General features: G+C 46.5%; 1 protein-coding gene across 1 annotated transcript; it reads right to left on the bottom strand.

Annotated features, from left to right (window-relative positions):
- On the bottom strand, positions 1–27107 carry Dnajc18 (DnaJ heat shock protein family (Hsp40) member C18). The gene is made up of 8 exons (XM_048331243.1): positions 26999–27107; positions 25028–25211; positions 16838–16983; positions 13308–13493; positions 10733–10842; positions 9659–9768; positions 5597–5769; positions 1–908 (listed from the first exon to the last, which is right to left on the bottom strand). The coding sequence occupies exons 1-8, from the start codon at positions 27036–27038 to the stop codon at positions 784–786; spliced, it is 1074 nt and encodes a 357-aa protein (XP_048187200.1). The 5' UTR covers positions 27039–27107; the 3' UTR covers positions 1–783.
- Between the last annotated feature and the right edge of the window lie 545 nt (positions 27108–27652).

Genomic DNA, 27652 nt, shown 5'->3' with positions numbered 1-27652 from the left:
AATGGCTGCAGAACCCAACACTAACCGCTGCCCCTACCACAGAGGGAGGCTCACTGATTGGGTGGCTCTGACCCCTCGTGGGTCTAACCACAGTACCTCTGTGGAATGGAGGGACTCGGTTCAAGGGTGCAGGTACTGAACAAGTACATCAAGGGAGAATGACAAAGAGCAGAATCTGGGTTCTGTGATGGCCTGGGGATCTGCACTGAGGAGGTGAACTGAGTCTTTCATTCCCCCTTCTCCCTGACTCTGCTTCTAGCTGCTGAATTTCCACTCATCTGTGATTTTAATTTCTGGATTCTCTGACTGGAGGCTGGGATAACAGAAAGCCAGGATTCCCAGGGCTATTTCTCAAGAGAGATGATAATGACTTTTATGTAGGGAGATGATTCCTGGAAGATGCCATAAACAATATGGAACTGCTTCGGCCAGGCCCAGGAATGCCTGGGTATCAAGATCACTGAAGATGGGAAGAAGCAAGGGAATCATTGCCGTGCTCTGGGATGCCCTCAACTGTCTTCACAAAGGCAGGGTAGGCTGAGTGGATGTTTTGCCACCTATGTCGCTTAAGTGAAGTGCTCCTGTCCCAGAAGCCTCTCCCCAGGAGGACTCTGTGATGAAATAAAGGTCTGGCTCCATGCTCAAGCCCCTCAACTCTGCCCAAGGTTCACAAATAGTAAAATGTTCATCATTTCCTAATTTTGTATTATAAAATGGACTTGGGAACATAAGTAGTAACAAGTAACAAAACCCCAGATCCTGGGCAGGAAGGACACCACCCTCTCAGCCACCTCTGCGAAGGCCAATAAGTTTGGAAAGTTTTTCACAGTTTTCAAGTTTCAGCGACTCTGCTTTCTGTTTCAGCCGTTCATCTCTGTATAATCCAGCCAAATTTGTTAACTCTGACTCTGAAAAACAAAAGAGGTAACCAGTTCATCAGGAGAGTGGAGCTTGGGCTGGGAATGTGGCTTAGTAGTAGAGTGCTTGCCTTGTATACATGAAGCCCTGGTTTCGATTCCTCAGCACCACATATATAGAAAAAGCCGGAAGTGGCGCTGTGGCTCAAGTGGTAAAGTGCTAGCCTTGAGCAAAAGAAGCCAGGGACAGTGCTCAGGCCCTGAGTTCAAGCCCCAAGACTGGCAGGGGAAAAAAAAAAAAGCTGAGCTCTTTGTCTCATTTCACATGTCTGGAATCACTTTTACTTTAATGCTATTTTTTTTTCCACTTGTGGTCCAGTCTGGTCACTGTCCCTGAGCTATGTTGCTCAAGGCTAGCACTCATCACTTTGAGCCACAACTCCATTTTTTTGGTTTTTTGAGTGGTTAATTGGAGATAAGAGACTCACAGGGACTTTTCTGCCTGGGCTGGCTTCAAACCTTAATTCTCAGATCTCAGCCTCCCGAGTAGCTAGGTTTACAGGCGAGAGCCATTAGCAGCCGGCTGACTTTAGTGCCTTTGTTGAAGAAGTGTACAGTAGGCGTACACCAGGTGCTGAGGATTAACAGGCACCTGTGATCCTGCAAGCCTGTCTGCACTCTTAGCAAAGCACTGCTCGTAGTTCTTATCAATAAAACATTTGGCATCAGGGAGGAAAGCGTGCGCGTGTGTGGTAAGAGGAGCCCTCGCAGCCTTCCTCTCCCTGGCATTCGCTTGGCAGTTGGAGAGACTGGAGTCCAACTGCCTATTCCTGTCATCTGAAACAAAGACAGCTGCTTCATTCCCCAGCGTGGCTGCTCCATAACTCACCCATGACACAGGGCCCACCTCTGGGGGGGACGCGCCCCCAAGGCCGGGCTGCTGGCCGCTTTCGTCCAAAGTCCTCCACTCAAAGGCCGAGCAGCTGGGTTCTTTTCACAGTGAAATCATCGGGATCCGGTGTCCTTTGTCTCCTTGACTAAGGGAAGTGCATTTTCTCCGCGCGGTAGCGAAGGTCATTCTATTTTTCAACTAGAATGTAATCTCTGCTCTATTTCCTGACTCCACAGTGGTGGGACTGCCTCAACTTTTTCTTCTTTTACAGAGGCATTCTCAGGAAGGGGAGTGTGTTGCCAACTAACAGGATGAGCTTGGGCGAGCCACGGGCTCCCCCAGCCTCCGACAAGCAGGCGGCCACTCAATGCTGAAAGGACCATACTTGTGAACATGCTATTTTAATCATTTTCAAATCTGCCTATCCATTCCTAATCATCTTGTGACAGATTTTTCTGTTAGTGGAAGGAGACACACCTGTTCGATTCATCAGCAAACCGCCACGCAACAGGAATTAACGTGAGCCAGAAAGAACGACGGGCATTGATTCCTCAGTAAGTTGCTATCCACACGTAACATGGCTTGGCATTTCTGCGCACAACAATTCTTTTTATACCAAGTTGGGCTCCAAGTGTGGATGAAGGGCAGGACTCCAAGGTGAACCCGCCCTGTGCACTGGACTGCAGCCTGGGCGCTAGCCCAGCGATGGCTTGGCAAGGAGCAGGTCTCCCGGGCAGCAGAACAACGTGCTTTCCCCCTTGGCGAGGGTGCTGCGAGGTCTGCTGCCAGGGCTGCGCTGGCATAGCCATCTTGCAGGTGACAGAGCTTCGGGAAGGGTCATGTGCTGCCCCCGAGTGAAAGGTCTCTGCTCCCGAGTCCTCTCCAGCCCTCAGCACTAAGTCCACCGCTCAAGCTTTTTTTTTTTTTTTTTGCCAGTCCTGGGCCTTGGACTCAGGGCCTGAGCACTGTCCCTGGCTTCTTTTTGCTCAAGGCTAGCACTCTGCCACTTGAGCCACAGCGCCACTTCTGGCCGTTTTCCATATACGTGGTGCTGGGGAATCGAACTGAGAGCCTCATGTGTAGGAGGCAAGCACTCTTGCCAGTAGGCCACATTACCAGCCCGAGACACCTTTTTTTGTCTTAACAAAATGTCCCTTTTCCCTAAGGGCCCAGTGTAATAAGATGGACAGAGTGCTGAGTCTTAAAGGTACACTGACTAAAGAAGCAAGTCCCAGAGTGTCTCAGAGCCCAGAATGGACTGTGAAAGTTGGAAGGTTCTGGTAAACCCCAACTACCCCCATAATCTAGCCCCGTGAAATACAGCTACCTCTGATCTACAATTCAAGGCCACAGAAAGCCTGGACTTCACCAAGAATGAGTCACTTATTATGTGTCACACCCAATGCTAAGAGTGACCCCCACGCCATCAGCTATAATCCACACGGCTGCTCTAGTAGCTAGTTAATTCTTGCCCTAGTTCAAAGCTTTGCCTTCTACCTCTCAGCTGCCCTGGGCAAGGGCATGGAAGACATGCTCCTCAACCCGCTGGGGCCACGAGCTCTGCTCAGCTGTACAGGGAGGAGGCTGGTCCTCCTCGCGAAGGGGCGGGGCCACTTCCCCTCCTGGTATTCGGTCTATTATGCAGATAAAGCAGGGAAGGGGTAAACTGGGGAATTACAGTGTCAGTATTCACACACAGGCGGCTAGGTTAAGCATTCTAAGGAAAGAAGCAGAGAAAAGTAAACAAAAGATTTAAAAAGATAATGACTAACTTAGATAAAAAAACAGTTTCCATTCAGTATTTTGCCAAGAGTGAACTTTGTTCTCAAGTGGGTTTATTTTTACCAGCTCTAAGAACTAAATTTAACCGCTCTGGCTGCACTGGCTGCTGGATTCAGAGGGCAGATGCTGCCGGTTCTCAAATGGCACTTGGGCAGCGTGGAATGGCTCCAAAGAGCCATTGTCAAATGCCAGAAATAGATCCTGAAGGGGTTCGTGCTGACAACCCCTCTTAGGAGGCAGCGAGCTCACACATTGTGCTTATTCACTTATTTTCCCTTCTACCTGGCGAGCACTTCAGCTGGCAAAAAGCAAGGCCCCTTCGGTCAGTACAATGCCTGCGATGAGCTCTCCGCATAGTTCTGTATCGTAAGTCCCAGGGGGGAGGGGGAGAAGGTGAAATGCAGATATGCAGCCAATCCTAGCGGAATTCTAGCAACTCTAGCAGAAAGCAGTAAGTTCAAAGCTCTCTTAATGCCTGGAACTATGGGGACTATGTGGGACATACACTGACTGGCTTTCTCCTTGATTTGGATCCACACATAGCCTTCTTTAAACTCAGGGCCTGGGCGCTGTCCCTGAGCTCTTTTGCTCAAGGCTAGTGATCTCCCACTCTGAGCCACAGCGCCACTTTTGGTTTTTAGCTGGTTAATTGGAGATAGGAGTCTCACAGACTTCCCTGCCAGGGATGGTTTTGAACCATGATCCTCAGATCTCAACCTCTTGAGTAGCCAGGATTACAGGCGTGAGCCACCAGCACCCGGCAAATCCTCTCTTCTCTAAGGACACTGAATATCTGTTCTGAAGCCAGGACTGCGCTGGGGGCCTGGGACACAGAATTCGAATGACATGTCTTCTACTATGTATGGCACACTAACACCGGATGAGCAGCGCTGTACTGGCGGGAAGAACGAAGAGCTTTAGGAGCAATGAGGAAGGAGAGATTAACTTGGGGCTGGGAGAGGTGATAGGTCAGTGAGGACTTAGCAGCACGGTGACCAAAGATCTTATCAGACAGCTAGATATTTAATGATACCAGAAGTAAAGTTTAAAAGATAAGTCAGAGTTTGCTTTGACAAAAAAAATAATAATCAAAGCCAAGTTTGTAAAGCCAAGATGCGGCGGTTACTAATGGTGTGTATGTGTCCGTGTAACTCTAATGGGATAGAAAGTGGAGCTCCTGGCTAAGAGACGGGCAACTGCCGCTGCCAGCATCCCCTAGCAGCAAGTGGAGCTGTAAGCCAAGAGGCAGACATTACCATTCCAGCTCTGCAGAGAAATCCCACCCAGGGTTACTTCGTTCTGTCTCCACAGCAGGTTACAAAAGTGGCGTAGCAGATACCTGACTCAGTAACAGCAACCTCTAAACTTTTGATTTGGCTCAAAAAAGATAGGGTGGTTCAATGAGATTTCTCTCTGATGTGAAAAGTGGAAACTGATCAAACTAGATGGCACTAAGAACTTCATAAGGAAGCTTGTGATACAGAAAGGGAACAATGATTAGGATTGGAGGCTAATGGGAAAGCAATAAAAAAGAGCAGTAACCACAATGGACCATGGAATGGAAAGTACCATTACCAGGTTTTGTTGGTACACACTGATAATCCAAGTATTTTGAGAGGCTGAGGCAGGAATATCACATGTTTAAGTCCAATCTGGGCTACATAGTAAGGGCAGAAAAAGAAGAAGAAGGGAGAAGAAAGAAGGAGGAGGAGGAAAAGGAGGAGGAGGGATAGAAAGAAAGGAAGAAAGAAAGAAACATTTGGAGAGACGAAGAAAAGCAGAAAGAAGAGAGAGTACAGCAGAGATAGAGACCCAAAGACTTGTCAAATAGACAAGAGATGACGGATGCTTTCTAGGTTCCTAAATTCTCCTAATCCTGCCACATGTATTGTCGATAAACTTCCCCCTTTTGTTTGCAGTATCCTGAATGGGCCTGTGTCCTGTGTCTCTTCACATAAATATATAACCAGGACACACAGAGGGGAGGGACCAGGAAGCTGAGATCGCCGCATTGCTGCATGCTGGAAGGCACAACTACCAGCGAAAGCTGCTTCCAGTATCTTACTTTGCTGTTTCTCCTTCCAGCAACTCGTCTGGATGTAATCGATATAATCTTTCTCGATTGTTTTCTCCAGGTCACGCAGAGAAGCTCCTCTGTAGGCCTTGTCAAAGTTTTTATCCACAAAGTAAGGCACCTGTAGGTTCTCAGTTTCTCTAGAAATGGTATAGCCCAGGGTTCTGAAACAGAGAGAGAGAGGCATAGGTGAGCTCGTAACATTAGGCACTCTGACTCCAGCGCAGGCCTCTAGCTATGACGCTCCCTATCACGCCATAGATTTGGAGATTCCATTGGCTAGTATACCCAACCCTTCCTATTCCCCTAGCAAAGTGGCAAGTAGAAAATCATTATTGATATATTACACAAGCAGGTTCATGCTGTGGATAGAGCTTCAGCATATATAATTTATTTCCTTCAAGGATCTGTATCTCGGGCTGGGGATATGGCCTAGTGGCAAGAGTGCTTGCCTCGTATACATGAGGCCCTGGGTTCAATTCCCCAGCACCACATATACAGAAAACGGCCAGAAGTGGCGCTGTGGCTCAGGTGGCAGAGTGCTAGCCTTGAGCAAAAAGAAGCCAGCGACAGTGCTCAGGCCCTGAGTCCAAGGCCCAGGACTGGCCAAAAAAAAAAGGATCTGTATCTCTTAGCTGGCTTTTCATGTGGAAAGAGTGCTGGACGCTTGGAAACAATGTGAGCTGGGGTGGCATGTGCCTGTAATCCAAGCACTTGGGAAGGAGGAGCAGGAGGATCAGAAGTTCCAGGCAAGCCTAAGCCACAAATCAGACACTGTCTCAAAACAAAACAAGATAGGCGCTGGTGGCTCACGCCTGCAATCCTAGCTACTCAGGAGGCTGAGATCGAAGGATTACAGTTCAAAGCCAGCTCAAGCAGGAATGTCTGTGAAACTCTTCAATTAACCACCAGAAAACCAGAAAAGGAGCTATGGCTCAAAGTGGTAGAGCACTAGTCTTGAGCAGAAAAGTTCAGGAACAGTACCCACCCAGGCCCTGAGTTCAAAGTCCACAACTGATGAAAGAAAGAAGAGAGAGAGGGAAAGAAGGGAGGGAGTGAGGGAAGAAGGGAGGGAGGAAGGGAGGGAGGAAGGAAGGAAGGAAGGAAGGAAGGAAGGAAGGAAGGAAGGAAGGAAGGAAGGAAGGAGCTGGGCACTGGTGGTTCATGCCTTAATCCTAGCTACTCAGGAGGCTGAGAGCTGAGGATGGCAGTTCAAAGCCAGTCCAGGTAACAAAGTCTGTGAGACTCTTATCTATAATAAACTACTCAAAAAATCCAGAATTGAGCTGTGGCTAAAGCAGCTCAGGGCAAGTACCTAGGGCCCTGAGTTCAAGCCCCATGACTGGCAGAGAGAGAGAGAGAGAGAGAGAGAGAGAGAGAGAGAGAGAGAAAGAGAGAGAGTGAGAGAGGAGAGGAAGAATGAAGGAAAGCGGAAGGAAGAGAAAAGGAGGGAAGGAGAGAGGAGGACTTTATAAATTGGATTGGGAACTGGAGGTATGGCTCAAGTGGTAACATGTCAGCTTTGAGCACAAAAGCCAATAAAGGTCCTGAGTTCAAGCCCCAGTACTGGCTCAAGAAAACATAAAAACCTCAGATGGTTGGTCCATACTGACAGAGCTTACATTTCTAATATTGTTGCCAGCTAATGCTAGTGTAAGGACCAAACTTTTGAGAACCAAACCAATTGAAAGACTAGGCATTGGTGGCTCATGCCTGTAATCCTGGCTACTCATGAGGCTGAGATTAGAGGATCATTTTTTTTTTTTTTTTAACCAGTCCTGGCCCTTGGACTCAGGGCCTGAGCACTGTCCCTGGCTTCCTTTTGCTCAAGGCTAGCACTCTGCCACTTGAGCCACAGCACCACTTCTGGCCGTTTTCTATATATGTGGTGCTGGGGAATCGAACCCAGGGCCTCATGTATAGGAGGCAAGCACTCTTGCCACTAGGCCATATTCCCAGCCCTAGGATCATGATTTGAAGCCAGTCTGGGCAGGAAAGTCCATGAAACTCCTCTTCAGTCAGTCACCAAAAATAAGCTAGAAGTGGATCTGTGGCTTAAGTGGAAGCACTCCAGCGGTAGAAAACAAAAACCCAGGGGCTGGGAATATGGCCTAGCTGGGGATATAGCCTAGTGGCAAGAGTGCCTGCCTCGGATACACGAGGCCCTAGGTTCGATTCCCCAGCACCACATATACAGAAAAAACGGCCAGAAGCGGCGCTGTGGCTCAAGTGGCAGAGTGCTAGCCTTGAGCAAGACTCTCAGGGACAGTGCCTGGGCCCTGAGTTCAAGCCCCAGGACTGACAAAAAAAGGAAAAAAAAATGAAAGAACTAATTCAAGGGCTGGGAATATGGCCTAGTGGCAAGAGTGCTTGCCTCATATACATGAAGCCCTGGGTTCGATTCCCCAGCACCACATACATAGAAAACGGCCAGAAGTGGTGCTGTGGCTCAAGTGGCAGAGTGCTAGCCTTGAGCAAAAAGAAGCCAAGGGCAGTGCTCAGGCCCTGAGTTCAAAGCCCAGGACTGGTCAAGAAAACAAAAACAAAAACAAAAACAAGAACTAATTCAAGAGCCAGTTACAGTGGTTCACACATGTAATCCCAGCACACAGGAGACGAAGGCAGGAAGGTCGAAAGGTCGAGGCCAGCATGGATCACATAGAGAAATCCTATCTCCAAAAAAATATTCTATCAGACTTTATATAAATCCATACGTATTTACAATTGCTACAATGAATTTTTTTAAGTTTTTTTTTTTTTTTTTTTTTTTTTGCCATTCCTGGGGCTTTAACTCAGGGCCTGGGCACTGTCCCTGGCTTCCTTTTTGCTCAAGGCTAGCCCTCTACCACTTGAGCCACAGCACCACTTCCGGCGTTTTCTATATATGTGGTGCTGAGGAATCGAACCCAGGGCTTCATGTATACAAGGCAAGCACTTTACCACTAGGCCATATTCCCAGTCCCTACAGTGAATTTTTGTTTTCAGTCAGAGCAAGAAACATAATAGTATAGTTTGATGTATACCTTTATGTTTAATAAATGGCCTCTCCTTGCAATTTTTTGAAAAGAATCCCTAGGTCCTGGTTTCTATCACCTGAGGCCCACAGCATTCAGGAATCCTATCTCAAGCTCACTGGGCTCCTTTCTAACTCTGTTAACGTGAGAGAAGAATTTACTTTGAATATCAAATTATGCTACTGATGCTTCAGAAACTGTCTGTTGCCATTCTATGGCTGACCAGACGATGTCGCTGTAGAACAAAACAATCCATTTGAGGAGCACAGGCTACTCAAGTATTTTTGACTTGAACTGTTAGCTGTTTCTTTAATCATAAGATCAGTGTTTCATTTGACAGATGAAATGAAATACTAGTAATATATCTACAAAACCTTTAAGTCTTTCATCTTCTAGATTATTAAGAAAGATTTAAAAGCTGGGCATGGTGGCAAACATCTGTAACCCTAGCACTTGAAGCTAAAGGCAGGAGGATCGAGTTTGAGATCAGACTAGGCTACACAGTGAGTTCAAGAATTACAAGTGAGGGGCTGGGGATATAGCCTAGTGGCAAGAGTGCCTGCCTCGGATACACGAGGCCCTAGGTTCGATTCCCCAGCACCACATATACAGAAAAAACGGCCAGAAGCGGCGCTGTGGCTCAAGTGGCAGAGTGCTAGCCTTGAGCGGGAAGAAGCCAGGGACAGTGCTCAGGCCCTGAGTCCAAGGCCCAGGACTGGCCAAAAAAAACAAAACAAAAAAAAGAATTACAAGTGAGGGCTGGGAATATGGCCTAGTGGTAAAGTGCTCGCCTGGTATACATGAAGCCCTGGGTTCAATTCCTTAGCACCACATATATAGAAAAAAGCTGGAAGTGGTGCTGTGGCTCAAGAGGTAGAGTGCTAGCTTTGAGCAAAAAGAAGCCAGCGACAGTGCTCAGGCCCTGAGTCCATGCCCCAGGACTGGCAACAAAAACAAAAACAAATAAACAAGAATTACAAGTGAGACTCTGTTACAAAACAATTAAAATAGAACAAAAATGTATAAGCATTTGACTTACGATTTATAGAATAGACTATATGGGGGATTAGCAGCCAGAAGCTGAGTAATGACCGATATAATCACAATCACGAGAACTGGAAGCAACTGAATAAATGCAGAATACGTAGTCTAAAAAAGGAAAAAAAAAAAAGATGATATAAGAACGAATCATCAGTATAAAGCTTATTGAAAATATAAATACAAAGAAATTCCTGAGAAATACAAATTGACAGTGCACAGCAGAGAGAAAAAAAGCATCTGCAAAGAGCTTTCTGGGATGAGAAATACTAAGTAGCCCGTATGCTCTCTGTGAGGGCCGAAGGGGGCTCGCCCTGACTGACAGGCAGTCATTCCGCAGCTACTTTTCTAAGACCAAGGAGGCAGGCAGCCTCTATCTAAATGTGCCCAGACAAGGACTCTCCCAGGGTGGGGTTCTAATAGCCACAACAGAGTTATGCAACGCTTTTGCCTTACCCATAGCTAATTGGTCTAGGGACAACTTAAGTCTAGCTGAGATAACTGCATTCTCCCCTCTTGGGAATTTGGGGTTGAGGGTCATCATCTCAAGAAATGAAGCACTGGGCTGGGATGTAGCGCAGTGGCAAAGCGCTTGCCTAGCGAGTGCAACGCCCTGGGTTCGATCCACGGTACCAAAAAAGAAAAGAAAGGACACATATTCTCATGTACTATTAACTAGTCATTTGCAAGGGGAAGCCTGCTTAGAAAAGAACAAAACCAAGTTGAAGAGTGATGGGAAAACCAGCCAATCTGGCTTCGAAGAGTCCTAGTAAGTACAGTCCCACGGAGCCTGAAACACCCAGCTTCTGGCTCCCGCTGGGCTCTTGCTCTTGAGCTTCAGGAGACTTTCTTGATCTACCAAGATCCTGGGAAAGCCACAAAACAATGGATTCGGGGGACAGGTGGCTGAGTTACCACTCTGGCCTGTTTGGGCTTACCCAGCTTTTCTTACTGCCACCTCTACTGTCCTACTGCACACGTTAGCAGCAGCTCAGACTTAACTTCTAGATTCGACTCCATGGAGGGAGGTATGGCAAACTTTACGAGCAGCAGCGCTCTTCTCTTCCCTAGGTACCTGAGGTTTATCTTCTTCCTCTTCCTTTTGTGTCGGTGTCTTCTCATGTCGTTGTCGCCGGCGGTAATAATGACTGTCATCTGTCACATTTGAGAACATATGAATATTTCCTGGAAAAGAAGGAAATAAAACAAACATTTAGGAGATATAGCAAACACTTCTGTTTTGTTTTACCTTCAAGTTCCTTGTTCCCTACTAGGTTATCTGAAGATAAGATATTGGTCTATTTTATCCAGTAGAGAAATAAGACAGTGGCTACGCCAAGTGTACTACCTGGGAATGAAATGTGTATAGCTCTCTTGATTTCATTTAGTCTTTTGTAGGGCTGGCTGTGGTGGCCCATACCTACAATACCAGCACTCTGGAGGAAGAAGCAGGATTTCTAAGCAACTAGAAAAGGAAGGATTTGGGCCATGAATCTTATCTAACTCACATTTGCTTCAGTGCCCAATATCAGATTCTGTTACTGCTAATACTTGCCTAATATGAATTCCACCCTCAGCACCACAAAGATATTCAGACTATTTTCTGGGCACTGAATTATCCCAACTTCCAACAGTGTGTGTGTGTGTGCGCGCAAGCCCACACAACAGTACTGGGGTTTGAACTCAGGGCCTGAGTACTGTCCTACATTTCCACTCAAGGCTAATTTTACCATTTGAGCCACAGCTATACTTTTAGCTTTTTGGTAGTAAGTTGGAAATAAGTCTCATGGGCTTTCCTGCCCAGGCTGGCTTTGAACCACGATCCTCAGATGTCAGCCTCCTGAGTAGGTAGGATTACAAACATGAGACAGCTCTACAGGGTACTTTTTGACGTTTTTTAGGATATAATTAATTACATAAAATAAGGGGTTTGTTGTGACATCTTCATATATACTTTGATCCTGTTCACTGTCCTTTACTCTCTTCTATTTTTGGTGCCAGTCCTGGGGCTTGAACTCAGGGCCCGAGTGCAGTCCCTGAACTTCTATGCTCAAGACTAGCACTCTATCACTTGAGCTACAGTTCCACTTTCAGTTTTTTTGGAGATAAGAACCTCATGGGCATTCCTGCCTGGGCTGGCTTCAAACCATGATCCTCAGATTCAGCTTCCTGATAGCTAGCTAGGGTTACAGGTGGGAGCCACCAGCATCTGGCTCCTTTACCCTCTTCTGTCTCCATGTCCTCTTTCTTCCTGGCTCCTTCTCTGTTCCCAAGTGGAGAGAGTTTCTTATTTATCTTTATATCTGCTACTTTGCAATAATAATAATAAACATCTTGCTAATGATTTAGAAGGTATTACACAAGATCTGGTCCTAGCTGGACACTGGCGGTTCATGGCTGTAATCTCAGGAAGCCGAGTGACAATCATTGCCCGAAGCCATGATTAACCAGTAAAATGACAGACTGAAGATATGATGCAAGTGGCAGAATGCTGAGCAAAACTGAAAGGCCCCAATTTTAAGCCCTGGTACTCACACCAGCATGCATGCACACATAAATTAGATAGATAGATAGATAGATAGATAGATAGAGAGATAGATAGATAGATATGTGATAGGTAGGTAGATATTCCCTTTAGCCTTGTGTAGAAGTAATGTGAATATCTTAAAAAAAAAAGGGGGGGGGGGGAATTGAATCCTCACAGCAACCTGCCAAAGTAAGTATCATTTTATTGGTCCCATTTTCAAGTGAACATCTAGTGTGAGTGTCTAAATGATTCTGAACTCTTGGTTGTTGGGGATTCAGCTTGGCATTGGGGGGAAGAGGAAGGTCCTGAGACACTGCCTTTCCTCCAGCCCTGGGGCAGTGTGGAAGCTAGCCACTCCCATCTTCTGGGTTCTGCTGGAAGAGAAGCAAACCAGCCCCACATTCCGTCGTGGCCACGTGTGCCACCATGGCAACCAGAGACCCCAGAGACCTGGTCCTTGGGGGGCTGTGGTCTCCACCCATAGAGGAAGTTCTGAGATATCACCGTGATGGACAGTTCACTAGCCAATCGTTAATACCCAGTCAATACCTCCTCTTCCTGCCTGCCATTACTGTTATATAAACCCCTCCCTTGAATACAATCCTTTGAGGCTGGTAGTCCATCGGACCAGCTCCCCGAGATCTTCGTGTCTGGCATCTGCTCTTATACGTAAGAGGGATTGGGACCGGGGGGTTTTGGCAGCCCTGCCTCAACTCGGCTTAGCCCGACAGGGACACGCTCCGCCCCTCCTACTGGCTGAAGAAGCAGAGCCAACTGTCCCTCACAATTGGGGGCTTGTTGTCTCCCCAGGGGAGACATGGAGATTAAGCCCGACACTTGGTATTTCAAACAATTATTGTCCCTCTATGATCTTCAAACAAATTTGCTAAGAGTTAAAAAACAATTTTGGCTAAGAACCAGTAGTTCCACCTGTAATTCTACCCACTCAAAAGGCTGAGATCTGGAAGATGGCAGTTCAAGGCCAGCCTAGGCAGAAATGTCCATGAGACTCCATGTTCAGAATAATTAGAAAAGGTTAGGCTGGAGTGCAGTTCAAGTGTGAAGCTCTGAGTTCAAGCCCCAGTACTGGGGGGGGGGGGGGGGCTAATTTTGGGATACTAACCTGTAGGAAAATGTCCACCAAAGAAGACATTGAATAGCTCTTCTGGAGTAATGTCGGCTTCGAAGTCCCTGTAATAATTATAAGGTCTGGCTCTAGGTGCTGGGAAAGTCACTTGCTCATCTCCATATTCATCATAGCGGAGCCTCTTGTCAGGATTGCTCAGGACTGCAAAGGCATTTCCTATCGCTGCAACAAGAAGTAGCATATAAGCAAAGCATCTTTGCTGTGTCTGAGGGTGATCAGAGAAAAGGCAAAAGGCCAAAGCTGATTGGTGCTAAATAACTTTACGAGAGCCCAAGAAGAGGTGCTTGGATCTGTAAAGCTTCCCAAAGTGCCTGCTTGCCTTTGAAGTTGTTCTTGAGTTTACTAAGCCCAAAACCACAAGAATGAATTACACAAACTAAGAACTACTGCTGAAGTGAGACCAATTTTTTTTTTTTTTCTGGTCTTAGGGCTTGATCTCAGGATTCGGGGTGCTGTTTCTGAGCTTTTCTTTTGTTGACTGTGGGGTTTAAACTCAGGGCCTGGGCACTGTCCTTGAGCTCTTTTGCTCAAGACTAGTGCTCTTGCGCTTTGAGCCACAGTGCCACTTCTGGTTTTTGAGTGGTTAATTGGAAATAAGTCTCACAGGGACTTTTCTCCCTGGACTAGCTTTGAACTATGATCCTCAGATCTCAGCATCCTGAGTAGCTAGGATAACAAGCATGAGCCAACAGTGCCTGGCTTTCTGAGCTTTTTTGGTTCAAGGTTAGCATTCTAGTACTTGACTCACAAGTCTATTTATTTCCACTTCTTTGGTGGAAAGCCTAGCTTGAGAACTAATTTCTTTATTTGTTTGTTTTGGTTTTTTACCAGTCCTGGGGCGTGGACTCAGGGCCTGAGCACTGTCCCTGGCTTCTTTTTGCTCAAGGCTAGCACTCTACCTCTTGAGCCACAGTGCCACTCTCGGCTTTTTTCTATATATGTGGTGCTAAGGAATCGAACCCAGGGCTTCATGTATACAAGGCAAGCACTTTACCACTTGGCCATATTCCCAGCCCCTGTACATCACCTTTATAATAACAATTAAATTAAATATTTAAATTAAAAAACAATTTGTGTACTGTGCTCACCTTGAGCAAAAAGCTCAGGGACAACACCTCAGCCCTCAGTTCAATCATCATTACCAGCAAAAAGAAAGCAAGAGAGTTTGTGTGCTGACACTGGGCTTGAACTCAGGGCCCCACATTGTCATTCGGTTTGTTCACCTAAACCATATCTCTAACCCCAGCACCTGGCATCTAATCAAGAGTTTCAAGCCATCCTAGTTGTCCTGGAAGTTGAGGCCCTGCCCTGAGTTCAGAGAGCCAATCAGTGCAACTGTCAGACAAGCTCAAAAGTATCCTCCCACTGGCCAGCGTTCTCAACTCATCAAAAATGTGTTCCTGAAGCTGGGTGCTAGTGGCTCAGGCCAGAAATCATAGCTACCCAGGAGGGTGAGATCTGAGGGTCCCAGCTGGGAGCCAGCCAGGGCAAGGCATGGGACTCATCTCCAACTAACCACTCAGAGAACGAGAAGTGGAGCTTGTGGCTCAGAGTAGTAGAGTGCCAGCCCTGAGCAAAAGAGCTCAGGGACAGTGGCCAGGCCCTGAGTTCAAACTCCATGACCGACCAAAAAAACAAACCCACAAAAATGTGTTCTTGAGCCAGGCACTGATGGCTTATGCCTACAATCCTAGCTACTCAGGAGGCTGAGATCTGAGGATCGCAGTTGGAAGCTAGTCAGGGCAGAAAAGTCTGTGAGACTCATCTCCAATAAACCACTCAGAAAAAGCTGGATTGGCAATGTGGCTTGAGTGGTAGAGTGCTAGCCTAGCTCCAAAGAAACTCAGGGACACTGCCCAGGCTCTAAGTTCAAGCCCCAGGACCAGCAAAAAAAAAGGAAAAAAGTGTTCTTGGAGTTGGGAGTATAGTCCAGAAGTAAAGGGCTTGCTTAGAACTGGTCAAAGTACATTATACACACTTATAGACACATCAAAATGAAATCCCCTTGTACAGTTAAGAGATGCTAATAAAACATGTGGGGAAAAAACTAGCATGGAAATCAGAGGAAAATATGTTTGATCTATAATAGCATTTACGTTTTGTCTTTTGCCAGTTACAGTTTGAATTCAGAGCTTGGGCGTTGTCCCTGAGCTCTTTCACTCAAGGCTAGCTAGCACTCTACTACTTTGAGCCTCAGGTCTATTTTCTATTTATGCTCTTTATAGACAGATTTTCTGAACAAAAACTTCCATGGTCTTAGAAGTTTGGGGGTGCTGCCTAGGTCTTATTTTGTAGGAGCCACAAGAAGTATGTTTGTTTTATTTACTGTGGCATCAGGCAGATAGAAGGTCTTCAATGAATATCATTGGAATCAATTCCAAAGGCTGTTACAAAGAAACCAGATACTTTCCCCCCCAAGAAAACTATTACAGTAAGTAGATGAAAACTACTATTGGCTATGCTGATAATTACTAAGGGGTAAAGGGGGAAAAAAGCCTCACTTAATTTATTATTATTATTGACAGTCCTGGGGCTTGAACTCTGGGCCTGGGCTCTGTCCTTGAACTTCTTTTGCTCAAGGCTAGTGCTCTACCACTTGAGCCACAGTGCCACTTCCAGCTTTTTCTGAGTAGTTTATTGGAGATAAGAGTCTGCTGGAGGGCTAGGAATATGGTCTAGTGGCAAGAGTGCTTGCCTCGTATACATGAAGCCCTGGGTTCGATTCCTCAGCACCACATATATAGAAAGGACCAGAAGTGGTGCTGTGGCTCAAGTGGTAGAGTGCTAGCCTTGAGCAAAAAAAGCCAGGGACAGTGATGAGGCATTGAGTTCAAGCCCCAGGACTGGCAAAAGAAATAAAGGAAGGAAGGAAGGAAAAAAGGAAGGAAGAAAGAGGTCTTATGCACTTTCCTGCCTAAGCTGGCTTTGAACCATGATCCTCAGATCTCAGCCTCCTGAGTAGCTAGGATTACAGACATGAACTACCAGTGCCTGCTTAATGGCTTTATAAATCAATTTCGGGAAAGGCTAAAGACAACTTGCTATGGTTACAGCAAGTTACTGTCAGGTTTGTAGTCCACACCTGCAATTTCAGCATTCAGGAGGCTAAGAAGGATTGTGAATACCAGCTGGGCAACATTATAATAGATAGAGAGAGAGAGAGAAAGAAAGAAGGAAAGAGGGCTGCTTGATATGTAGCTTTGTGCTAAGACTGCTTGCCTAGCATGCACAAGCCCCTGGGTTCAATCCCCACTGCTGGGGTAAAAAAATGAATTAGGGCTGGGAATGTGGCTTAGCAGTAGAGTGCTTGCCTAGCATGCATGAAGCCCTAGGTTCGATTCCTCAGCCCCACATAAACAGAAAAAGCCAGAAGTGGTGCTGTGGCTCAAGTGGCAGAGTGCTAGCCTTGAGCAAAAGGAAGCCAGGGACAGTGCCCAGGCCCTGAGCTTAAGCCCCAGGACTGACAAACAAAAGATGAAGAATTAAGTATCAGTTTAGGATCAGACCTTTGAAAGCATCTGTTGCTCCAGGAGCACAGTTTTTGTCAGGGTGAAACTTCAGGGCAAGTTTTCTGTATGCTTTCTTAAGCTCTTCATCACTAGCGTTTCGAGAAACTCCCAGAATTTCATAATAGTTTCTGCATTTCTTGATCCTAAGGAAAAAAGAGAAGGAAATATGTATGTCTACAAAGGCCCATTTGTTCAACTAGATATAAATAACACAATCTTCCCATATGTGAGAACCTAAATCCATTAATGAAAAATTTGAATCATGGGGCTGAGAATATGGCTTAGAGGTAGAGTGCTTGCCTAGTATGCATGAAGCCCTAGGTTCGATTCCTCAGTACCACATAAACAAAAAGCTAAAAGTGGCGTTGTGGCTCAAGTGGTCAAGTGCTAGCCTTGAGCAAGAGAAGTTCAGAGACAGTGCACAGGCCCAAGTTCAAGCCCCAAGACTAAAAAAAAAAAGTAATAATAATAATAATAAAATAAAAAAATAAAATATGGTGCTGGTGGCTCACACCATAATCATAATCCTACCTACTTGGGAGGTTTATCAAGAAGGCTGTGGCTTGAGGCCAACCCAGTCAGAAAAGGAAACCCAACCTCTCTCTTTTGCCAGTCCTGGGGCTTGAACTCTGGGCCTTGGCGTTGTGCCTGGACTTCTTTTGCTCAAGGCTAGCTATCACTTAAGCCATAGCTCTACTTCCAGCTTTTTCTGATATAAATTGGAGATAAAGAGTCCTCAGGGACTTCGCTGCCTGGGTTGTCTTTGAACTGTGATCCCCAGATCTCAGCCTTCTGCATAGGGAGGATTAAAGGTGTGAGCTACCAGGGTCAGGCATGGCCATTTACCTAACAGTACAAAAAAACACACAATAAGTTTCTCTGCCTCTTCATCCTGTCACTTCACACTCCACCCCAAGAGACCACCATTAGGAAGTTTTCTACAAATTCTATGTAGAAAACCCATCCTGGGGCTGGGGATATAGCCTAGTGGCAAGAGTGCCTGCCTCGGATACACGAGGCCCTAGGTTCGATTCCCCAGCACCACATATACAGAAAAAACGGCCAGAAGCGGCGCTGTGGCTCAAGTGGCAGAGTGCTAGCCTTGAGCGGGAAGAAGCCAGGGACAGTGCTCAGGCCCTGAGTCCAAGGCCCAGGACTGGCCAAAAAAAAAAAAAAAAAAAAACCCATCCTGTAGAAAACCCATTCCCACTTCCCATGTTTTCCTTACCTAGAGGAAATATAAATCATGTTTCCTCATGTGACTTTGTTTCATTTGTTTTTTTTTTTTTTTTTTTTGGCCAGTCCTGGGCCTTGGACTCAGGGCCTGAGCACTGTCCCTGGCTTCTTCCCGCTCAAGGCTAGCACTCTGCCACTTGAGCCACAGCGCCGCTTCTGGCCGTTTTCTGTATATGTGGTGCTGGGGAATCGAACCTAGGGCCTCGTGTATCTGAGGCAGGCACTCTTGCCACTAGGCTATATCCCCAGCCCCATCATTTGTTTGTTTTTATTCCAGTCCTGGGCCTGAACTCAGGGCCAAGGCACTATCCCTGAGTTTCTTTTGCTCAAAGATAGTATCTACCACTTGAGCCACAGTGCCATTTTCTGGCAGAGTAGCTTATTGGAGGTAAGAGTCTCATGGACTTGCCTGCTCCAACTGGCTTCAAACAGCAATCCTCACATCTCAGCTTCCAGAACTAGGATTAGAGGTATGAGCCATCAGCGGCCCAGTTCTTCCCTGCTTCTTGAGTAGATAGAATTACAGGTGTGAGCTACATCTATCCTCAAAGAAATTTTATAGTTGTTTTATTGTGTGTGCGTGTGTGTGCGCGTGCACACTTGGCACTGTCTCTGAGCTTTTTTGCTCAAGAGTGGCACTCTATCACTTGAGCCACGGCTCTTTTCCTGCGTAGGCTGGTTTTGAACCACAATCTGCAGATCTCAGCCTCTTGAGCACAGGTATGAACCACTAGAATTGGCCAGTTTTACAGTTTTTAATGTATGTCTCGAACTTCCTTGTTAACTTAGCATCTTATTCTTATTGGTGTCGTTATTAAATTGAAACAATGGCTTCATGCACACTAAGCAAGCAGGCATTCTACCATCAAGCTACACCCCAGCCTGACATACTTTTTTCATTTCATTGTCAGTTTATTTATTACTCCTATACAAAAAACCAATCAATCCATTTTGTATGTTGATCTTGTACCCTCTAACTCTGCTGAACTCACAAGCTCACTAATTCTAGTGCTACTCTGGTGTGTAAGTGGATTTCTTAGAATTTCTTTCTTTCTTTTCTTATTTATTGTCAAAGTGATGTACAGAGAGGTTATAGTTTCATATGTTAGGCATTTCATTTCTTGTACTGTTCGTTACCTCCTCCCTCATTACCCCCTTCCCCCTCTTTCTTTCTTTTTTTTTTTTTTTTTTAATGCCAGTGCTGGGCCTTGGACTCAGGGCCTGAGCACTGTCCCTGGCTTCTTTTTTTTGCTCAAGGCTAGCACTCTGCCACTTGAGCCACAGCGCCACTTCTGGCCATTTTCTATATATGTGGTGCTGGGGAATTGAACCCTGGGCTTCATGTATACAAGGCAAGCACTCTTGCCACTAGGCCATATTCCCAGCCACCACCACCCCTTTTTTTTGTCTCTGGGCCTGAACGCTGTCCCTGAGCTCTTCAGCTCAAGGGTAGCACTCTACTACTTGAGCCACAGCGCCACTTCCAGTTTTCTGGTGGTTAATTGAAGAGTCTCACAGACTTTCCTGCCTGGGCTGGCTTTGAACTGCAATCCTCAGATCCCAGCCTCCTGATTAGCTAGGATTATAAGCATGAGCCACCAGTGCCTGGCTAGAATTCTCATAATTCCTATATGTAATATCATATTATCTATGGACATAATTTTACTCTTTCCAATTTTTATTTCTTTTTCTTGCCTTAAATGCCCTCATTCGAACCTCTAGAAAAAGGAATAGAACTGATAACAGTGATCATATCTGTCTTATTCCGGTAATCTGGGTCTCAATATATCCAGTCATTTACCATTAAATGTTATGTTGGCTGCAGTTTTTGGTTTTGTTTTGTAAATGGCCTTATAAGGCTGAGGAAGTGGACTGGGGATATGGCCTAGTGGCAAGAGAGCTTGCCTCGTATACATGAGGCCCTGGGTTCAATTCCCCAGCACCACATATACAGAAAACGGCCAGAAGTGGCACTGTGGCTCAAATGGCAGAGTGCTAGCCTTGAGCAAAAGGAAGCCAGGGACAGTGCTCAGGCCCTGAGTTCAAGGCCCAGGACTGGCCAAAAAAAAAAAAAAAGGATGAGGAAGTTCCTCTCTGGTCCTAGTTTGAGTGATTTTATCACAGAAGGGCACTGGATTTTTTTTTTTTTTTTTTTTTTTGCCAGTCTTGTGGTTTGGGACTCAAGGTCTGGGCACTGTCCCTGGGTTCTTTTTGCCAAGGCTAGCACTCTATCTCTTGAGCCACAGTGCCATTTCTGGCTTTTTCCGTGCATATGGTGCTGAGGAATCAAACCCAGGGCTTCATGAATGCTAGGCAAGCACTCTACCACTAAACCACATTCTCAGCCCAGGGCATTGGGTTTTGTCAAATACCTTTCTTTTTTTTTTTTTTTTTTGGCCAGTCCTGGGCCTTGGACTCAGGGCCTGAGCACTGTCCCTGGCTCCTTCCCGCTCAAGGCTAGCACTCCGCCACTTGAGCCACAGCGCCGCTTCTGGCCATTTTCTGTATATGTGGTGCTGGGGAATCGAACCTAGGGCCTCGTGTATCCGAGGCAGGCACTCTTGCCACTAGGCTATATCCCCAGCCCCGTCAAATACCTTTCTTATGTCTAATGAAATGAGTGCATATTTTTGTTATTTGATCAACATTGTATACTATTATTGATAGATCTTTATGCAGTACTGTGATAAATCCCATTTGACCAATATGCATAATCACTTTTATATGATGCTGGATTTAGTTTGCCCCACTGTTGAATTTATGAGGCAAGCACTCTTACCACTAGGCCATATTCCCAGGCCTCCACTGTTGAATTTATATCCATAAATTATATTGGTAACGCTGGAAAGCAGTCTGAAGGTTCCTCAAAAAACTAAACACAAGCCAGGCAACGATGGCTCACACCTGTAATCCTAGCTACTCAGGAGGCTGAGATCTGAGGATTGAAGTTCAAAGCCAGTACAGGCAGGAAAGTCCACAAGACTCTTACCTCCAATAAACCACCAGAAAACCAGAAGTGGTACGTGGATCAAATGGTAGAGCACTAGCCTTGAGATGAAGAGCTCAGGAGCAGAGCCCAAGCCCAGAGTTCAAGTCCCATGACTAGGGGAAAAACAAAAGCCAAATACAGGGCTGGGGATATGGCCTAGTGGCAAGAGTGCCTGCCTCATATACATGAGGCCCTGGGTTCGATTCCCCAGCACCACATATACAGAAAATGGCCAGAAGTGGCGCTGTGGCTCATGTGGCAGAGTGCTAGTGCTAGCCTTGAGCAAAAGGAAGCCAGGGACAGTGCTCAGGCCCTGAGTCCAAGCCCCAGGACTGGCCAAAGAAAAAAAAAGCCAAATACAGACCTTCCCTGTGACCCAGCCATACCACTCTTCGGCATCTACCTTGAGCATCATGAGCCAGTATACAATAAGGCCTGTGCATATCCGTGTTTGTTGCTGTTCTGTTCACAATAGCCAAAATATAGAAACAGCCCAGATGCCCCATAATAGATGAGTGGATCCAAAAAATATGATACCTTTATACCATAGAATTTTACACAGCCATTAGAAAGAATAAATAATGGCATTTGCAGGGAAATGGATGGAACTAGAACAAATCATGTTAATTGAGGTAAGCCAAGATCAGAGAGACAAACAGTGCATATTCTCCTCCATATGCAGAAGTTAGATCTAAAATGCACTAGGATATTACAAATTACATAGAATTCCAGATACTCACATATAGGGAGACCAAAGAGCATAGTCTTAGGAGAAAATCACAAAGGTGCCAATACCCAAGTGCCTCTTCATATGTATATAGAATAATATACATACCAAGGGGCTGGGACTATGGCTTAGTGGTACAGGGCTTGCCTAGAATGCATGAAGCTCTAGGTTCAATTCCTCAGTACCACATAAACAGAAAAAGGTGGAAGTGGTGCTTGCCTGAAAAAACCTCAGTGACAGTGCCCAGAACCTGAGTTCCAGCCCCAGGACAAAAAACCCAAAGGTCTCTCTCTCTCTCTCTCTCTCTCTGTTGGTCATGGGTCTTAAATTCCGGGCCTGGGCACTATGCCTGAGCTACTAAAGGCTAGCACTCTACCACTTGAGCCACAGTGCCACTTCCGGTTTTCTAGTTGTTAATTTTTTTTTTTTTTTTGCCAGTCCTGGGGCTTGAACTCAAGGCCTGAGCACTGTCCCTGGCTTCTTTTTGCTCAAGGATAGAACTCTACTACTTGAGCCACAACGCCACTTCTGGCTTTTTCTGTATATGTGGTGTTGAGGAATCAAACCCAGCGCTTCATGTATGCAAGGCAAGCACTTTACCACTAGGCCATATTCCCAGTCTTCTAGTTGTTAATTGGAGATAAGAGACTCACAGACTTTTCTTGCCCAGGCAGGCTTTGAACCTCGATCCTCAGATCTCAGCCTCTTGAGTAGCTAGGATTACAGGCATGAGCCACTGGCATCTGGTTAGAGCTTTTTTTCATTTTTTTTTCTTTTTCTGATAATACTGTATTCTTTACCTTGTATATGGTTTATTCACGTGCACATCTGTTGGAGGGTGGGGGAAGGTCATAGAATCAAAGGAAAGGGTGAAAAGGTACAGCAGTAGAGCACACTGGCTGCAGTTGACACAGATGAAAGTTTGGAGGTGGGAGGGGGGAATGGGAGAGAATGAGGGAACAGATCACGCAATGGGAAAGGAAATGTACTTATTAACTGATGTATGTAAATGTAACCACGCTATATATCGCCTCTAAATAACAATAAAGAATAAATTAGAAAAACAATATATTGCTTAATAGTTTTGCCTTTTGTGAATAAATTAGAAAAACAATATATTGGTTAATAGTTTTGCCTTTTTGTAACCGATTCTGGTTTGGCTTTAGCTTCATGGTAATACTACTTCATAGAATAAATTGAAAAGTATTTCACTTATTTTTCAGTGTTTATTGTTGTTGTTTTGCCAGTACTGGGGCTGGAACTTAGTGCTTGAACTCAGGCTAGACTGGTACTCTACCACTTGGGCCATCCCTCCATTTCTAGCTTTTCGTTGGTTAATTAGAGATAAGAATCCCACGAACTTCTCTACCAGGGCTGGTGTCAAACTATGATCCTCAGATTTCAACCTTTTGAGTAACTAGAACCATTTATGAACCATCAATCGCTGGCTTTTCTCTATGTGTGTGGGGGCAGGGGGAGGGGGGACGACTCAGGGCCTGAGCACTGTCCCTGGCTTCTTTTTGCTCAAGGCTAGCACTCTGCCAACTTGAGCCAGAGCGCCACTTCTGGCCTTTTCTATATATGGAGTGCTGAGGAATCAAACCCAGGGCTTCATGTATAAGAGGCAAGCACTCTTGCCAGTAGGCCATATTCCCAGGCCCTGAGGAGTCTTTTTATTGCTGGAGATAAGGGTCTCACAGCCTTTCCTGCAAGAGCTGTTTTCAAACCACAATCCTCACATCTCAGCTTCCTCAGTAGTTAGGATCATAGGTGTGAGAAACCAGAACATAGCTCTCCTTTGTTGGTGTGTGTGTCTGTGTCTGTGTGCACATGCTGGTCCTGGAACTTGAACTCAGAGCCTGAGTACTATCCTTGAGTTTTTGTGCTCTCCAAGGCTAGCGCTCTACCTCTTAAGCAACTGCTCATCTTTCAGTTTTTTTGTTTGTTTTGGTGATTAACTGGAGATAAGTATTTCACAGACATTCCTGGTTTGAACTTTGATTCTTACATCTTAGCCTCATGAGTTGCTAGAATTATAGACGTGAGCCATTGGCTCTCAGTTTCCCCTTCATTTTTTAGGACAGGGTCTCAGAGCCCAGACTGGTCTGGAATCATCTTTGTAGCCTAGGCTGGCCTTGAATTTATAATCCTTCTGCCATAGTCATCCATGAGCTACAGTTTATGCCACCATACCCCACTCGTTTTTGTTTTTTTTTTTGCCAGTCCTAGGCCGTGAACTCAGGGCCTGAGCGCTGTCCCTGGCTTCTTTTTGCTCAAGGCTAGCACTCTGCCACTTGAGCCATAGCGCCACTTCTGGCCATTTTCTGTATATGTGGTGCTGAGGAATCAAACCCAGGGCCTCATGTATAGGAGGTAAGCACTCTTGCCACTAGGCCATATTCCCAGCCCCTCACTTGTATTTTTTTAATGCAGGATTACATGTATGATTACTTTTTTTATGTTACATTCCTTTATTTGTTTTTTGTTTTTGTTGCCAGTCCTGGGGCGTGGACTCAGGGCCTGAGCACTGTCCCTAACTTCTTTTTGCTCAAGACTAGCACTCTGCCACTTGAGCCACAGCGCCACAGCTGGCTGTTTTCTATATATGTGGTGCTGGGGAATCGACCCAGAGCTTCATGTATACGAGGCAAGCACTCTTGCCACTAGGCCATATTCCCAGCCCCTGTATGGTTACTTCTAATCTTTTAAAATCCTAGAGGACGTTTCAAGTGTCCTTGAGAGAACTGTATATTCTGTGATTACTGGATAGAATGTTCTTTAAGCATGTGTATCTCAGAGGTCACTTACAGCTTGGTGCCCCTCTCTTCTCTTTCTCTCTCTCTCTCTCTCTCTCTCCTGCCAGTCCTAGGGCTTGAACTCAGGGCCTGGGCACTGAGCACTTTCCCTGAGCTGCTTTTGCTCAAGGCTAGCACCCTACCACTTAATCCACAGCACCACTTCTAGCTTTTTCTGTTTATGTGGTAACTGAGGAATTGAACCCAGGGCTTCGTGGATGCTAGGCAAGCATTCTATCACTAAGCCACATTCTCAGCCCTTGGTGCTTTTCTTAAAGCTAAACCAGCTCACATTATACTCCAAATACTCCATTTCTACCCAGTCTACCTGGATGCTACCTTGCTTCCGTAATAAGTAGAACAACAGTCTTTATGTAGACATCTTCCATGGCATGTACTCTTCTAAGCATGTTACTCCTTTAGTTCCACTTCGTGCTTACCTTTGTACCCCAAGCAGTTGTTCTTCTGTATAAGTGGAGCTCCCCTCCTGCCAGGTCTGATTCCACTCATTCTCAGAATGCTTTTCCTTGTGCGCCTTCATGCAGTTACAGCAGCCACAGGGGTCATGACTTTCAGGAGGTCTATCTTCCGGATATTTGTTTCTTCTAACTGCATCAATGTAAGCTGAAAAATAATTACCCCTTCAGTGCACATTAACTTTGTACTTTTTTTTCCTCCCTTTTGGGGGACAAGGTCTTGCTAGGTAGCCTAAGATGGCCTTTAATTCCTGATCTTCCTGCTTCATCCTCTCTACTACTGGGATGACAGATGTGCATCACCACACTTAGCCTTACAAATCAACTTTGCTCCCTGGTCAACTCTCTGGGAGGATGGTTATAGGAATGAGCACATGAGTATGAGGAATGGGTGCTGAACTTCATGATGGCTTCATGATTCCCAATGGAATAAACATATTCCCTGAAAAGCTATACAAAAACATGGGAAAGCACCCAAGAAAATTCTACAAATGCAAGAATCATGAAGCTCGATAAATTCACCACACTTAGAGTGGTAATTCATCAAACCTTGTTGATAAAAAGAGACAGAAAGGGGCCTCAAGAGTAATCTACTCAATACTCTGCCTTCAGTGCAGCACAAAGACAAACCTATTTTTATGTGCTCCACGATCAGAAGTAACATTGGCACATATATATATATATACACACACACACACACACACACACACATATATATATATATATATCCCAGTCCTTAGAGCCTGAGCACTGTCCTTGGCTTTTTTTGCTCAAGGGTAGCAGTCTACCACCTGAGCAACAGTGCCACTTCTGGCTTTTTCTATATATGTGGTGCTGAGGAATCAAACCCAGGGCTTCAGGTATACAAGGCAAGCACTCTACCACTAGGTCACATTCCCAGCTCCCAAGAATATTTATGTTACTATATAATCTTATCCCAAGTTATAAAGTAGAGGGCAGATCAACTGTTAAATAAACTAATAGTTATCCAACTAATATGTATTAAAATATTTGGCTAGATAGATCACGAGGATATATGTAACCACAAAGAAGTCATATTTTAATGAAAGAGGGTTCATCAAATCATAATAGCCTAGAGAATGCAATCCAAAGAGTGCAGAGCATTTGTGTCTTGTTAGAAGTTCTGGAAAAAGCTTTAAAAACATCTTTGTCCCGAACATCTCTCAATATTTACCCACAGTTGCTTAACACTATAAATCTGCCCGGCTAACTTCAACGCATCCTTTAGGCCTTCGGATCTGTGGTACTTGCCGCCTTGATGATGTGCTTCCCAAGTTCTTGACCTTGCTTTGTTAGCCCAAGACTAGCTGGCCCTATTTTGTAATTGGCTATTAACCCGTTAAAAGCCGGGGCCTACTGACAGCTCTGCGAGCTCATGTCTGTCAATCCCCCCCCGCCCGCACCCCGGGCAGTGTCAGCATAATGCGGGACCCACAAGAGGTATTGGATCGGAGGCCTAAAGGGACGGAGGGGCAGGGGCAGGCGGAGCGGTTTTGCGGAGTTAGGGATAAAGGATCTGTGAGCAAGCACTGGACTGCACGGCCGTCACCTGCCTTCCCGCCACCCCGCCGGCTGGCAGGTGCCGGGGGAGGAGGGGAGGGGGACGGCCACAGGTCCGGGGCGGGGCACGGCCGGACCGGGCTGGGGGGGCCGGAGGCAACAAGTCGTCCCCGGAGATTCTGGGCTCCGGGCCAGCGCCCCAGCTCGGTCCGGCGTTGCTCGTTTCCGGCTCCGGCCTCGGCGCGGAGCGGTCCCCACCGCATCCGCAGCCCTCCTCAGGATGCGCATCCTCTCCCAGGCCTCCATCCCTTCGCCTCCGGCCCGGGGTCGGGCCTCGTCGCGCCCTTTCCACAGCCCCCTCCCGGATCATTCCAGAATACCGCCTCTTCCCACCCTCCGGCCAGTCCCCGGTACCTTCGGTCCAGCGCTCCCCGCTGCCCAGTGTGGCCGCCATATCCGTTCCCAGTCAGCAGGTTCACAGAGCCTCCTAGGTCCCCGCGGCTGAAAAAGAAGGGGGCGCGAAGCGCGGGGCACGCTGGGCATTGTAGTTCAGGGCTTGTGGACGACGGGGGGGGGGGGGGCACGGGACTACAACTCCCGGCAGGCCCGATGGCGAGGCCCTAGGGGATGCGGGAGCGTCCCGGGGCTCACCCGCCGGGGAGGCCCGTGGGAGTGCCGCGAGCCCGCCGTGGCGCGCTCCCGGGCTCTTCCTCCTCCGTCGTGTGGGGGTCGTGGCATCTGCCCTTCCCAACCCTCAGAACCTGCGAGAAGGCGTCCCTGAGGGGCTCGAGGAAGGTCTTGCGTGGGACCGGCTGGAGGCTGGGAGGCCCCTCAGGGAAGGCGGCCCTTTGTACCTGTTTTGTAGAAGTCTGTGCTAAGCTGAGAGATTCAGAGGTGGGTTGAGGCGGGGGTGTGTGTGTGTTAAATCCACCCCGGGAAAATCTAAGAGCCGTGGAGAGAGAACAGTGAAGTAGACTTAGGAGCCCAAGCCCAGCCTGCTTCTGGGCCACCAGAGGGATCTCTAGGGGTCAGGAGATTTGGGGGGCACACCAGAGCCCTATCTTTGTC

Source organism: Perognathus longimembris, chromosome 22 (assembly GCF_023159225.1).
Source record: "Perognathus longimembris pacificus isolate PPM17 chromosome 22, ASM2315922v1, whole genome shotgun sequence".
In the NCBI taxonomy this organism is placed as follows: domain Eukaryota; kingdom Metazoa; phylum Chordata; class Mammalia; order Rodentia; family Heteromyidae; genus Perognathus; species Perognathus longimembris.
This window is presented reverse-complemented; position numbering and strand designations above follow the sequence as displayed.

Excerpts from the sequence above, each read along its gene's own strand:
- Dnajc18 (XM_048331243.1), bottom strand. The coding sequence starts at position 27,038 with ATGGCGGCCACACTGGGCAGCGGGGAGCGCTGGACCGAAG. Across the intron at positions 16,984-25,027 it reads CAACTGCTTGGGGTACAAAG|GATCAAGAAATGCAGAAACT; the intron begins GTAAGCACGAAG and ends TTTTTTCCTTAG. Across the intron at positions 9,769-10,732 it reads AGGAAGAAGATAAACCTCAG|ACTACGTATTCTGCATTTAT; the intron begins GTACCTAGGGAA and ends TTCCTTTTTTAG.